The sequence below is a fragment of the Mesoplodon mirus genome, assembly GCF_964341445.2.
Source record: "Mesoplodon mirus genome assembly, chromosome: 1".
NCBI classification, from domain to species: domain Eukaryota; kingdom Metazoa; phylum Chordata; class Mammalia; order Artiodactyla; family Ziphiidae; genus Mesoplodon; species Mesoplodon mirus.
The window spans coordinates 225772539-225787353 of record NC_138976.1 but is presented as its reverse complement, the minus strand read 5'-3'; the positions used below and the strand labels follow the sequence as shown (position 1 = coordinate 225787353).

The window sequence follows — 14815 nt, the reverse complement described above, 5'->3', positions numbered from 1 at the left end:
GAACCTGGGCCCACGGCAGTGAAAGCGTGGAGTCCTAAACACTGGACCAACAGGGAATTCCCAGACCCTGGATTTTAAATACCCCTTTCTCACTATTTCTGTGCCTGGCCTGATTTCTTAACCTTACCAGTGCAGATACTCAAGCTCAGAGGGGCTTCATAAGTTGTCCAAAGTCACACAGCAGGAAGATTAGAGCAGGGGACAGGATCTCGGTGCTGGACTGATACGCTTTCACCTCACTGACCTCCCCTTCTAAAAAGTGGGTTGAAAGCTACTTGCTCACATTTCTCAACAAATCAGAGCCTCACAAATCAACACATCCTGCAGCTGGTCACCTCACTTCAAGGGGGCAACCACTTAAAACTTATAAATATGCTCTAGCCTTAAAATGGCTAAACATAACATACTATAAGATTGAAAAACTATGCTTTTACACACAACACTCCCATGTGATTGGCTATTTATTATTGGCAGTTCTTTCGGTCCATTTCCCAGTTTTGCTCTATTTCAGAGGCCAGTCTTTGAGCCAGTCTGGGTCACCAATCTTATAAAAACTTGCTTCAGTGCTGAAATAACTAAACAGTAACTTTTATGACTGCTTAAATATATAGATATACACATGCCTGTATATGTATGGTAACTAAGAAGCCAAGGATTAATGCCTAACAGTGGTTATCTTCGGATGGTAAGATTACAAATTCTGTGCCTTGGTTTATATGAGTTTTTCATTTCTCCATAGTAAATATACACCGAGTTTAATAAAAGAAAAAATAATTAAGTTTTACTGATACTATTTGAAAAAAAAAAACTGTTTGTTTTTCTGAAGCCATCTTTGACCTGGAAAACATTCTCTTTTTTCAAATAAGCAGTATTTTCCTATTAAGTGTACACTGTGAGAGCCACATTCTTTATTTCGGGTCAAGTTAAGTTCTCTCTATATGCTAGCGAAAGGTTTTATTTGTTGTTTGTTTTCCCCCGCCTACTCAATTTTGATGGGTAACCTGTATTATTGCCTCTCTTTGCCTGGTTTGATTTATGATCTTGGAAGTCAGGTCATTCTCTGCTAGGTGGAAGAAAGAAAGAAAAAAAAAAGGCTTCCCCACCTAATACCTGATAAAATATCTGAAAAGGTCATTGCAGACCTTGACAGAAACACATACAATTTCAACCCAATCTGATAAAACAGCAACTAGAAAACTTTTATCAGAAGAAAATGTAACTTGCCATTTCCCAGCTCAGTTGACTGAACTTTTTTTTATCTGAAATGACAGACATCATAAGATAGGAAAAGCTGCAGATAAGAAGCCAAATTGAGTTGTCTTGAATCAGATCCGATTGTCTGCCTGGGTTCAAACTCCCACACCTGCTCTGAATGTGTCAATGAGAGTCTCTTGGCATGGTCCCGGAGGGGTTTGGAAACATTGCAAAAGTGGTGAACTTTGAGACTTCAGCGTTTATTCTGCGATTATAATTAACCTGCTCACCAGTTGCTATCGATCAATACTGAATGGAGCTGATAAAGTTTGACTGGATTTCTAGAAGTAGAAATGGAGATTTAAACTAGGAAGAAAAAAAGGAAGATTAAAAAAATACTTTAAGGATTTAATTCAATTTTAAGAAGCAAAACTGGATCTGTGACTGATGAATCCCAAAGCCTGTGGCTTAATAATCCTCAAAAAACTTCCCACCATATTCTGGTGGTAACTCCTTGATTTCTCATCCTCCAAAATAAAGTTCATCTATGATGATTCCACACAGAGTGAAAGACATCCTCACGTTCATTCCATTTGCAGAGGGTGAACCACATGGCATGGCTTACCTGTCTGGATTATATTCCTCCTTTGGCAAAAAAAAAAAAAAAAAAAAAAAAAAGATATTTAAAGACATGAAGGCAATTTGGGGGCTCCTGCAAAGTACTGAAGGCCAGAAAACCAAATTCCCTTCATTCAGATAAGAGGCTTAAATATCCTGGCTCAGTTCTGATTACAGAGTAGCAATAGATAAAACCCTAGGCCCCTGCCAGAAACGAGAAAGCTTCCACTCATGGCTTCTGTGATCAGCTCAGACCAACTCCATGGGCTCTTCCAGCCTGGGGTTTTATCCACTGTCTTGATCCATGCCCCTATTCTCATCTTCATTAAAAAAATATAATCACTGTGATTCCTCTCGTCCTTTCTCAGCTCCGACCTTCGGAGAAAAGGGAATATGGAGAAGATGGTTCTAGTTTCCTTAAGAAAAGGGACTTTTGAGAGAGCCAGACGGCTTTGCTCTTCTTATGCAGCCAACAGTCCCCCCAGAGTAAGAAGAATCTTCTACTTTGCAGGGTCTGAATTCTGGGCAATCTCTCTTTAATTCTCTGCACACCCAAATCAGGATGCAGAAAGGAAGCTTGTGTGAGGCAGGGATTCCTGGCATTGCAAATTCTGCAGTATCAGAATGAGATGGAGAGACATTGGTGGGAAACAGGAAAACACAGAGGAGAAACCACACTGGGGAGAGGGAGCAGGTAGTGAGCAAAGTAACAGAAACTCCTGAAGTTTACTTGAGTCCTTCAAACACCACGTACCTTCTGGATCTGAAGAGTGGAGGGCCCTTAAGCTTGGCAAATGCAAAGTGCAGCAAACAGGGAAAAAGCATGGTCCTAGAAGTGGGACTTACCTGGGTTCTAAGCCAGAGCTGTTGTTTACTACCAGCAGGAATTGGGGCAGATTAATCATTCTGAGCATCAGTTTCCCCTTCTGCAAAATGGAGATCACAATATCTAATTCTCAAGAAGGACTTAAAAGTTCCTGTTACCTGACAACTTCCTCACTGACCCTTGAGAAAGGATCCAACTTACTTGCATATATGCACAGTACACAATACATATATATATATACATAGATATATGTATATATGTGTGTGTGTGTGTGTATATATATATATATGTATATATACATATGCATATATGGTACAGGATATAGGTTCTTATTCCTAAAAAGTTGAAAGTTGTTAGCTGGTTTCCAAATATGAATGTACCCAAACTTGTAAACTTATTTTGTATAAATTAAAACAGGTCAGAGGTTATTCCTAGTATAACCCCACTCATATTATCTCCCCTTACCTTCTTTAGAAGGAGACCAAAGAGTAGCTCTATAGTAGCCAATAAAACGTTTAAATAGTCCTCCCTGGAGTGTGTTACATGAGATCATGTCATGGGCCATAGAAGGTCAATATAACAGAGTGATACTCATTCCCAAGCCATGAGAGAGCCTTATCAACTGCACCTTATGCAGGACTGTAGGTCAAAGAAGTCACCAGCAGACAAATACTTTCAGATGTCAAAAAGGCCCCTTCAAGATCTTAAAACAGCAGCATCCCTGGACCTGCAAGAATTGCCCACTTCTCGAGCAAGGCAATGGAAAAACCAGTGGTCCTTCCTCTTTCTTATGCAAACAGAAGCAGCAACGTTTGCAACCTGCTTCAGCTCTAAATTCAGTACAACTCAAAGGTCTTAAAAAGACAGGTTGAAAAGAATTGGCTAAAAGACTTACCTTACCTCGGGAGAAGGTAATTTGGTTTTCTAACAGAATCCCATCACTGTCCTAGGTTAGTGGTTTTCCATTCTGGCCCCAGTATAACCTGAGGGAGAAGTGCCCACACCAGGAAAAGTCACCAGTGTATGTGCCCACGAGGGGATCTTAGGAAGTCATGTCAGTGGTGTTGGGTTCGGGGAGGGGGAGGACATCTGATAACTGCGGATGGAGATCTGCTCCCAGAAGGCATTACTGAGAGTAGGATAAGGGTTTTTTGACCCCTCAGTAAAGGAATCTCCTGTTGGATAAGCAAAAATCAAAAGCCGAATTCAGTAAATGACAATTTATGTTTTAAAGTACTTTTCCTGTACATCCATAAACTCTAAATATAGAACTCTATTTTTTTTAAAGGCAGGAGACTTTCAGGAAGTTAATTCATGAATACTATGTCTTTTAAAAAATTTAATTGGTTTAATGTTTTTTTAATTGGTAATATAGTCACATGGCTCAAAATTAAAAAGGTTCCATTTGTACACCCATGTCCACAGCAGCACTATTCACAAGTCAAGAGGAGGAAACAACTCAAGTGTCCATGACGGATGAATAAACAAAATGTAGTACACACATACAATGGAACACTATTCAGCATTAAAAAGGAAGAAGTCATATCACAGGCTACAACATGGATGAACCTGGAGGACATTATGCTGAGTGAAATTAGGCAGTCACGGTATGATTTCCACTTACATGAGGGATCTAAAGTAGTCACATTCATAGAGACAGATCTGAAGTAGCCAGATTGGGCTTCCCTGGTAGTGCAGTGGTTAAGAATCCACCTGCCAGTGCAGGGGACATGGGTTCGAGCCCTGGTCTGGGAAGATCCCACATGCCGCGAAGCAATGAAACCCGTGCGCCACAACTACTGAGCCTGCGCTCTAGAGCCCGCGAACCACAACTACTGAGTTCACGCACCACAACTACTGAAGCTCACATGCCTAGAGCCCGTGCTCCACAACAAGAGAAGCCACCGCAATGAGAAGCCTGCGCACCGCAACGAAGAGCAGCCCCCGCTCGCCACAGCTAGAGAAAAGCCCGCGTGCAGCAACGAAGACCCAACGCAGCCAAAAATAAATGAATAAATAAATTAAAAAAATAATAATAAAGTAGTCAGATTCATAGAGACAGAACGGCGGTTACCAAGGGCTGGGGGAGGGTGAAGTTCGGAGTGTTGTTTAATGGGTATAGACTTTCAGTTTTGCAAGACAAAAAAATTCTGAAAATCTGTTTCACAAGAATGTAAACAACAACTTAAAACTACTGAACTGTACACTTAAAAATTGTTAAGCCAGTAAAAACAAAACAAAGTAAATCTTAACTTTAGCCTCCCTGTATTTTAAATGTATTTTCTTGTTATTTAATGGATTAATAAAGAAGCACAGAAAGGACAATGAAAACTGGCTAAGGTGGTTAAAAATTCGAAAAGTTCCAAGGCACAGGTGGTGAAAGTCCTCTTCTCACCCTTTCCCCTCACCTCTCCAGTTATTCCCGACGGGCAATCAATGCTACAGATTCCTTGTGAGTATTTCCAGAGAGAAATTAAATATTTCCAAATGCATATACTCTTTTCTTCTCTTTTTTTTGCACAAATACAGTGCTACACACACATCCCACACTTATAAATGTCTTGAAAAGGATACCACACCATTACATAACGAACTTCCTAATTTTTTATGCTGGCAAGATACCGTATTGTTTGTATGCACCATGTGAACACAAAGAGTCCCCTAATAATGTGCATATAGATTATTTACAATTTTGGCTGGAATAATTACTTCCCACGACACAACAGTGCCGCAATGAACATGTGCCCATAGAATATATTCTATATTTGTAGACTCAGTTCCCAGAAGTTAAACTCCTAGGTCAAGGGCATCAACTCTGTAATTTGTCAGATATCACAAAGGGCTCTCCATAAAGGTTGTACCAATTTACACTCCCATCCACAGGTATCAGAGTTCCTGTTTCCCCACACCTCGGAGTATGTTTGCTTTCTTAGCTCCTTTAAGTAAAAAAAAAAAAAATAGGGAGGGATACTGAAGAAAGTGTTATCTAAAGCTGTCTCCTGTGCATCATTTCACCTGAGCGCTTAGAAAGTACCTAACAAATGTGGCTTGACCTTTCAATGGGACACCCCGGGCAGGTGACAGATCTCACTAGAAGCAGTGACGTATCCCTGGCTACGCCCCCCTCCCCAGCCACACACACACCTTCCCCCATTTAAGTGGTTCTCAGGGCAACACCACAGACCAGCCCCAGCTCTGACTGACCTGCTCAGGTTGGTAACGGAAAGTTAAATAACTTTGGTTTCTCAAAGACTGACGAATCGTTCTCCAGCCAAACAAGCTACCTACGACGAGTTGATCTCACAAAGTTCCTTACATAAATGCACTGGCTCTGAAAGCAAGTGGCTTAACTAATAAGCAGTCCCCAGAAGATCCAGAAAACACTTCAGAGTTTTCCACCAACCTATACCATAAACAAACTCTTAGAACACCATGAATGAGACAAAGCTTTCAAAGAAACCATTTGGCTAACACTGAGTGATATACATGCATTTCGTTGTGTTGTTATTGGTTTTTAATCAACCCTTAAAATGATTCAAAACTGTTGCACTCCTTTGAAAATATAACTGCTTGGTCTTCTGTTACACAAAAGAATTGTTATTCCATCATAAACTATATTTTCATAGCTTTTCCAGTAACATGTACCACAATGTTATTTTCTTTAAGGCGTATTCTCATATAATTTCCAGTTTCCTTTTCAGCCTTAAGTATTTACAAGCATTAATTGGTACAAAAATCAACTTTATTGTGGTGTAAGGTACACACCATAAAACACTCCTATTTTAATGGTATACGTCCATGAATTCCGACAAATGGATATGCCTGCGTTAACAACCGTGACCCAGATCTCTAAAAGGAGACAGCTATATCATCCCGCCACAGCTAACTCACAGGCACACCAACGCAGACCCGAGCCCTTGAAATGCAAGAGTCCCCAGCACAGCTTCACTGGCAGATGGCCAGGCGGTGTCTCCTTAAGCACTTTCAGTGCCCAGGGGTTCATGAATAAGACAAGCCACAGCCCACATTCCATTTCAACAACTACAATCCTGTGTGCAAAAGTGTTCTCAAATATCTGCTCGCCTAGAGCAACACAGAGTTAAAAGGACATAGACTTCTGCCTTTTAGATATTTATACACAGACACTCTCTCCCTCTCTTACCCACCCTGGGACTTCTCCAACGGAAACTGCTCCAGTGGTTTCCCGAGGCTTCAGGGACCCTCTCCCATCCGGCTCACTCCTCCCCAGAGCCCTGCGGTGGGTCTCTTCAGCAGCCGTGGTGTGTGGTTTGACCTGGGCAGAGGACTGCAGCAGCTCCCTCCTGGATCTCCACTGAAGTATGTGCTCAGTGCCCAGCATGTGCCAGGCACTCACACATGAGTGAGACTCTGTCCCTGGTCTTAGTAAGGTCACATCATTCCATCAGTGCAGCCTAATTCATGAATTCAATGGTTGTGTCGGGGCCCACTGAACTTGGAATGAATTAAAGTTTATATACATGGCAGTCAAGGCAGAGTCATTCCTTCCACCCTAAGTCCAGAGCTCTACAGAGGCCCCTGTTTGCTTTTATTACTTTGCTTTTTGCCTTATTCCAATAACCAACAAAAGAACTCTGGCACGATATGAACTATTGTTAATACTAACGTTTAATACTTCCTAGAGAAATGAAGGTGGTCTCTTCTTTCTCCTCTTTGAAATTAAAAACAGTTTCTGAGTGAAGAATGAGTTAATCTGTGTGGTTTCACCTGTGGCGATAAATACGTCATTTAAACAAAGCCAAGCTGGGTTCTATTATTTCATGGTACCAGTGTGACAGTAAATGAGGGCATGCATTGTCTTTCTTTCTTCCTTTTTTTTTTCTTACCAAATTGCGGGTACTTTTCCTGACAAACTTCTATTTACCCTTCAACACCAAGTGCAGACGGCACCACTGAGGTGAAGGCTTCCAGATTCCTAGACAGAGGGAGGTACACCTCTGTCTTCTCTCCTCTGCTCTCAGCTCATGGCCATAGCCCACTGCTGGGTCACTCACCTGCCTTCATGTCTGTTTAGGGTGACCAATTATCCCCGTTTGTTGGGGGCCTCTCCTAGGTTTAGCACTAAAAATCCCCAATCCTAAAAAGCCCTCAGTCTTGAGAAAATCAGAAAAATTGGTCACTCTGCATGATAGTGACTATTTACTCAAATAGCCATCATTTATGTGCCAAAGGCAAGAACTTCACAAACGTTACCTTATTTTTCTAATTTAAAACAACACTAAAAGTAGTTACAACCATCCCATTTTACAGGAAAAGAGAGGAGACGGAGAGAGGTAAGTACCTTGCCCGAGATCACAGGGGCACCTGAAATGGAATCTAGGTTTGCCTCTGTCATACCTCACCCTGTACTGCCATCTTAGGACCCGGAGGCAACTCCACACAGCAAGCTCTCAATAAACACCACGGACTCAGTAATCACTTGTCATCATCCTTCGGTCACTCAGCATCAGTTAACATGTCAGTGATGGTCCTCGATAAAGCTACCAGGCATTAACAGGAGGGTCCATGTGATAGGAGGAACATATAAAAAGCACATGTACATACGCTGCTTTTAACTGGCCTTTATGCAAGTGCCACCTGCAGAACATGCTGGAGATGTGAATGCCAACAAATTCAACGTGCCTCCAGTCCCCTCACATAGGTGACCTGGAACCATTCATCACCTGACCACTTAAAACACTTGGCTGTGTACAGAAGAGAAAATCCAACTGCTTGGCCAGACCCCGGGGCTGTCTTCAGGTGGGACTTCCTGAAGTAGTGGGACAGAGCACAGCGGACCCGGAAGACAGGCCGCACTTGTCAGCAAGGAGGGCGGGCCCTCCTTGGGCTTCCCTGGTGGCGCAGTGGTTGAGAGCCCGCCTGCCGATGCAGGGGACACGGGTTCGTGCCCCGGTCCGGGAAGATCCCACATGCCGCGGAGCAGCTGGGCCCGTGAGCCATGGCCGCTGAGCCTGCGCGTCCGGAGCCTGTGCTCCGCAACGGGAGAGGCCGCAACAGTGAGAGGCCCGCGTACCGCAAAAAAAAAAAAAAAAAAAAAAAAAAAAAGGGGGGGGGGGCCCGGGGGCCCCTTAAAGGTCGGCTTGCCATCTGTTGACACTGGAGTGTGGGAAACATTACTTAAACACCCTCCGGCCTGGTATGGGTTACATTTGAGAATCTAAACACTCACTGTGCGCACTCCTCACACAGTATTTTTTTTTTTACATTGTTGTGGCTGTAACTCTCATGACCACAAAGAATCCCCCCCCCATCTTTGGATGTCAGACTTCTCTTTTTGCCCTAACCAAGCACCAAATTCTCAGTCCAGGATCACAAGAGTTAGGAAGCAACCTCCCCACACCACCCCCCAAGCTCGAAGAAGTGAAACTGTGTGGACCATTCCTCCCTATTTTAAAATAGGAGTTCTAGAGGGAGCTCTAGAAAGAACTCTGGAGAGTTCTAAGAACGCGGGGCCAGAGGGGCCCACGCCCAGCACGCCCACCTCGAGCTGCCATTGTATGGAGATGCTGCCCAGCTATCTCTCAAGGTCCTCCCGGGGGTCTCCGGAGCCTGGGGAGGGGCGGGCCCTCCTCTCTGGGGTTGCCGTCTGGCTCCCCCGTGACGGGGAGGGGGAAACTGGGAGCCACAGCTCCTAGCCCCGGCGCCACATCCACGGTTAATCAGTTTACCTGAGATGTGTATTTGGGCGGACACCCCTGGGGATCTTCCCCAGGCCACCCAGGGTCTGAGGATAAATTAAAAGCTCTTCAAAGCCTGGACCCTTCTCGGAGCCAGCCCAAGACTGGAAACCTGGGAGGAACAGGCTTTACTCTTCAAAGTGAGAACAAATGCGAAAGGATTTAGCACTTAGTAGGTAGTCAATAAATGTTAACTTTGTTGCTCAAGTCTGGGCTTCCCCTCCCCTACAAGAGTCGTCTCCATCCAAGCCGGATCCCGTCCCTTCCTGAAACTCCACAGGACCAGAGGTCATTTGCATTTTGAACTAGCGTTGCCACTTCCTTTCTCTCTCAGCCTGAAGCTCCGAAGCCCTTCCTCGGACTTCATTTTGTTCATCTGTAAATGGGAGCAAGGGGCACACGTTTGACGTCCTTCCCAAGTCTGACATTCAAAGAAGCTATAAAACTGTGCCCATTACGATTGTTAATTTCTAACCCCAGCCCTCGGGACCGGACGAGGCTGGACACTTGGACCTGCGGCGAAGTCTCCACTTCAGTCGGGCATTATAAAGATGCACCTCTGGGCTTCCCGCGTTCCCGGACACCGACCTGGGGTGCGCTTCCAACGCAGCCCTGGGCACCTATGCCCCGCCGACCAGCACACGGTCACAACACGCTCTGGCCCCGAGGCACCCACCTGGCACTGATCCCAGTTTAACCCATCTCCATTGCTAGGGTCCCTCATTTGTTCCCGGTGTGAACTCCCCGACAGGAAAATCTCCTGCCACCCCGAGGGATCCTCCAACTGGCCCGCCAAATGGCCCAGAAGATCTTGGGCCCAAGCCATGTAATCAGTTCCCTGCGGAGGACGCTGAGCAACGGAGGAGGTGGGAGCAGAAACCCGCTGCTCCCAGCGGTGTGCAGCCGGGTCGCCCGGCGGCCTCCGCAGTCACCTACAGACGGGCGCTGCCCGGGCGCACATAGACCCAGACACACCCGACGCCCGGGGCCACCCTGCAGTCGTCTCTCCCTTTCTGAAAAGGATCTAGAGGGCAGGCCCGCCTTCACTAAACAGAATCTGGGTTCCGTGGGGCTGTGACCTTCACCGCCACTACCGCCCCGCCCCGGCCGCCAGGTTCTGTCTCCCAGTTTGCTTTCCTTGGAAACTCACGCATCCCCTCTATCCCCTGCCCCCGCCCCCGCATACCTGTGAAAAATTAAATGTCCCAAACAAGGCTCAGGACTACCTCTGTCCCGGCCCCGGACCGCCCGGGGACGCGCGCTCAGCACTCACCGAGATTGGGGTGTCGGGCCGCAGGGTTGGCCCGGCCGGGCAGGCTGTGCAGAACCGGGCTGTCGAAGGGACCGGCGGAGGCGGCGGCGGCCGCGGCCCAGGACGCGCCCACGTCGGCCATGTAGGCGGGGTAGGGGCTGGAGTAGGAGCCCGCGAAGCCGGCTCGCCCGTACTGCTCGCGGCCCGCCAGGCCGGCGCCCGCCGCCCCGCCGCCACTGCTGTAGGCCGCGGCTTCCCGGGCCGCAGCGGCGGCGGCGGCAGCGGCCAGGGACCCGGTGGTGCCCGGGAAGGAGAAGCGCGGCGACACGGGCGGCGGGGTGTAGGCGGCTCCCTCGGCTCCCGCCTGGCTCCAGCCCGGGCTGCCCTGCTGGGTCCCGGGCCCTGCGCCCGACGGCGCGGCCCCTGAGCTGCCGCCCGAGGCGGCCCCGGACACGGTGCCCCCGCCTCCGCCCTGGAGGTAGGACAGGCCGAGCACGGAGGAGGGCACCCGCGGCGTGGGCACGTAGACCGGCGAGGACGCGGCGCCTGCGCCGTGCATGAAGGCGCCCGGACCGCCCGCCTCGTAGGGCCCCGGAGGGGGACCGTGGTTGGCGGCCATGGCCAGGCTCTGGTACATCGCCCCGCGCGCTCGCAGCGTCCGAGTCCTCAGGACAAGGAGCAGTGCGAGGAGAGAAAATAATAATACAAAAATAAAAAGACGAATAATGTACAAGTGAGGGGCTCACAGAAATGAAGATCAAAAATCAAAGTTTAAAAAAAAAAACAAAAAAAACCCCCACACGAATCCTTCAAAAATATATACGTATTAAATCCAGCATTGAGCCAAAGACTCTAGGCTCTGGTTTATTCAGGAAAATCCCAAACTGAATTTGCGGTTGTTCCCGGAGGTGGTGGAGGAGGGGCCGAATCCACTGAAGGGACTGGAGGTCGCGAAGACGCGGGGTAGCGCCCGGGCGCGGGCACGGGGCTCCAGCCGGGGTCACGCGGCCTGGCCTGTCGCTGCGCGGCACTGCCGTCTTCAGGACACCCCGGCCTGCGGAGCAGGGTGCGGGAGGCTGGCTCCAAGGCCGAGGGCCGGGCTGGCTCCTTTCCTCCGAGATGCAGCCGCGTCTAAAGAGGGAATGACAAAGAGGGAAATAAGTTTATCCAGAGCTTTCAGAGCCCATTTCCCCTAAGCTTGGTTGCTTCTCCCGCCCTGCAAACAAAATCGCCACTCCCGGGGGTCCATCTTCGGACGCCACCCGACTCCGCGGGAAGCTATTCTGCAGACCGGCTGCCGGAGGGAAGCCTCGGGGAGGAGCGACTTAGAGACCTGGGGCTTCCCACTTATTGGACATGAAATTACTGGTTATGATCACGCTCAATTTTCTTTCTTTCTTTTTTTTTTTTTTTTTTTGCGGTACGCGGGCCTCTCACTGCTGTGGCCTCTCCCGTTGCGGAGCACAGGCTCCGGACGCGCAGGCTCAGCGGCCATGGCTCACGGGCCTAGCCGCTCCGCGGCATGTGGGATCTTCCCGGACTGGGGCACGAACCCGTGTCCCCTGCATCGGCAGGCGGACCCTCAACCACTGCGCCACCAGGGAAGCCCTCAATTTTTTTTTTTCTATTGCTTGTCAGGAAGGACTTTAATTTTACCTTATTTCTAGCATATTCTTGTCACAATATTTTAAAAGTCCAAGGGTTTCCGGTTTCCGCGCAGAACCTAGACCTAAGAAATCTCGCCCCATCTCCTCTGTCCGCCCCCCACCCATCCCCAACTGATCCTGGCCATGAAAGAACTTTAGATTGCCCATGGAAGACAAGGACAAACTTTATAAAACCCAGCAGCCTAAGAAATTTTTGTTTGCAATCTTTTTTTTTTGTTTTTTTAACTAGAGGCAGAGTATAAATATTTATAAGTGAGCACAGCGTCTGCTAAATCTCGGTGAAAAAGTTTGTGGAATCTCTTATCCATATGCTATATCTATCACGTGGACATCAAATCAGACAAGATACACGTTTCTCGCAAATAGTTTTATTTTGGAGATTTTACAGACTGGATATTAAGAAAAGTAAGAGGAATGTACAAAGTCACTTTACAGAACTACAGTACTCACTGAACCATTCCAATTCATCGAATGGGTTTTTGATATGGAATCAGTGATCCACCCACATATGGAATCAGAACACCAATGAGACTGCCAGGGGGAAAGAACAATTTGTAGGACTTGATTATATCCTTGTATCCTGTGTTTTGATTTCACCAGGCATTTTTTCTGATAAAACGAAGCGCTCCACGTTCCGAAGCACCTGCTTAGTTCCAGGTCATTTTCTCCACAATTCCGCTAAGTAAAAGTGTCTCTCCTCATTTTACAAAAGAGGGGACTGAAGCATCGACAAGTTCTGAAACTCCTTTAAGATCAAAGTACAATTAAAGGGGGGTAGGGGACAGGATCTGTAGAACTCCAGGGGTTTAAGGCTGTCCAGTCCATGCCCACTTTTCTCCTTAGGAGAGGCAGCTACCCGTACCATTTTTTTTTTAATTGTAGTAGTAGACTTACAGATATATTAACTGAACTATGTACTAAATCCAGGCTCTGCCACTTACTGAATGAATGACTGTAGACACATTTACTTAACCTTTCTGTGTCTCAGTTTCCTCATTTGCAAAAATTCAAATATTAAAGGTAACTATCTTGTATGGTCATTGTGAGGATTATAAATTAATACGTGGAAAGCACTTATAACAGGGCCTTATAAAACTTTTATAACAAGCACAAAGAAAATTCTATACAATTGACTACTATTTTTACTACAATGTATCATGAGAAAATGCTTCAGACGTATTATGTACTATAATAAATGGTCATCTTCATTCTTGTAAAACAATTCTGGAGAAGGAATGTCTAATACGTACAATATAATGCTTTTAACCACTTTCGCAACATCACTAATAATAATAATGCTATAGCGCAAGTATTATACAGTCATATGTTAACTCCTAAGTGGTTTATTATTTGCTTTCAAAACTATACAGTAAGTTATTGGTTTTGGGAACATTTCCTTCCAATAAGAAGTTTAGTTAGAGGATGGATATTAAAAAATTTGACCTGAGATCACCAACTTGCCCCTTTGAAAATGAAGGCAAAAAATTAATACCTATAGGAATCTCTGGGCTTCAGTAAGTAAATACATAGGTTTACCTTAATAAAATATTCAGTATTTGCATTTAAAATCAAATAGTTGACCTATTTCATTGTATTTTCTGGAATACTCCTGCAGTTCTAAAACAAATGTCATAAGTTTCTTTTCTCAGAGAGCTGCAGGAAAGGAAGATTTATAATTTTGTAATCCAACTTCCAATATACATACAGATGCTAACTTAAGCTTTAAAATGGAAACGCTGAAAATGCCATAAATCTAACATCTGTCTTTATTACATTCTCTGCCTTTTTAAATGGCTGATACATTACCTCAGAGTTGGATTACTTAACAATAGGAGGGGGAGAAAATACCGGCTCTATACCTTTCTGTTAAGACAAGAAATGAACTACTCCCTTTAAAAGACTCTTGCTTGTTTCTGTAATTGACCCACCTCGCAGGCCATCCCGGGAGGGAGCGGAACGAGCTCCTGAGAATGGCAGAAGAAGTCTGGCCTTGCTGTGGGGATCCGGGCTTGTGCCCCAGTTCTCCCTCTCCTGCTCATCACTCATCCCAGTTCACCCAAAATTCACAGGCCAGACAGGAAAGCTTTCTTCCTTTTGCTGAGTGAGCTCAGAGCCCTTTTCTCATCTACTTCTGAGAGCCAAGAGGATCGAGAGCGTCCTAACGTTCCCGTGCATTTACAGGTCGCTCCTGCTGCTTCGGTTCAGCTGGCGCCTTCGCCCTCGGCCTGCTACGCAGAAAACTGTCACACCCGAACGCACAGCCGAGCTGGCAATAACGGACCTGGTCGCTGCGGGGGACGTGGAGATCCAGAAGTGGAGGGGGGAGTAGCACCCCGTCACCCCAATAAAACCTTTCTCTCTCTAAAAGATTGAAACCTGCTCTTGGCTGCAGTTCCTTTTCTGAGAAACACAGGAAATCCTTCCCCAAGGCGCTTTCCCAACCTTCCCGGCAGCGCTGGCTGCGACTCCCACCGGCCCTGGGACCCTCACCACCCTGTTCCCACAATCGCAAGGCCCCTCATTCTTTCAACCTGGTGGCAGT

At 46.5% G+C, this 14815-nt stretch overlaps 1 protein-coding gene across 3 annotated transcripts in view; it reads right to left on the bottom strand.

Annotated features, from left to right (window-relative positions):
* GATA4 (GATA binding protein 4) overlaps nucleotides 1–14815 on the bottom strand; it is a 79744-nt gene that overhangs the window by 37700 nt on the left and 27229 nt on the right. For all 3 annotated transcript variants that reach the window (XM_082622604.1, XM_082622603.1, XM_082622605.1), the window contains exon 2: nucleotides 10628–11737. In XM_082622604.1, the coding sequence (XP_082478730.1) occupies nucleotides 10628–11243 (616 nt within the window). In that variant the 5' untranslated portion in view covers nucleotides 11244–11737. The remainder of the gene's footprint in view (nucleotides 1–10627; nucleotides 11738–14815) is intronic.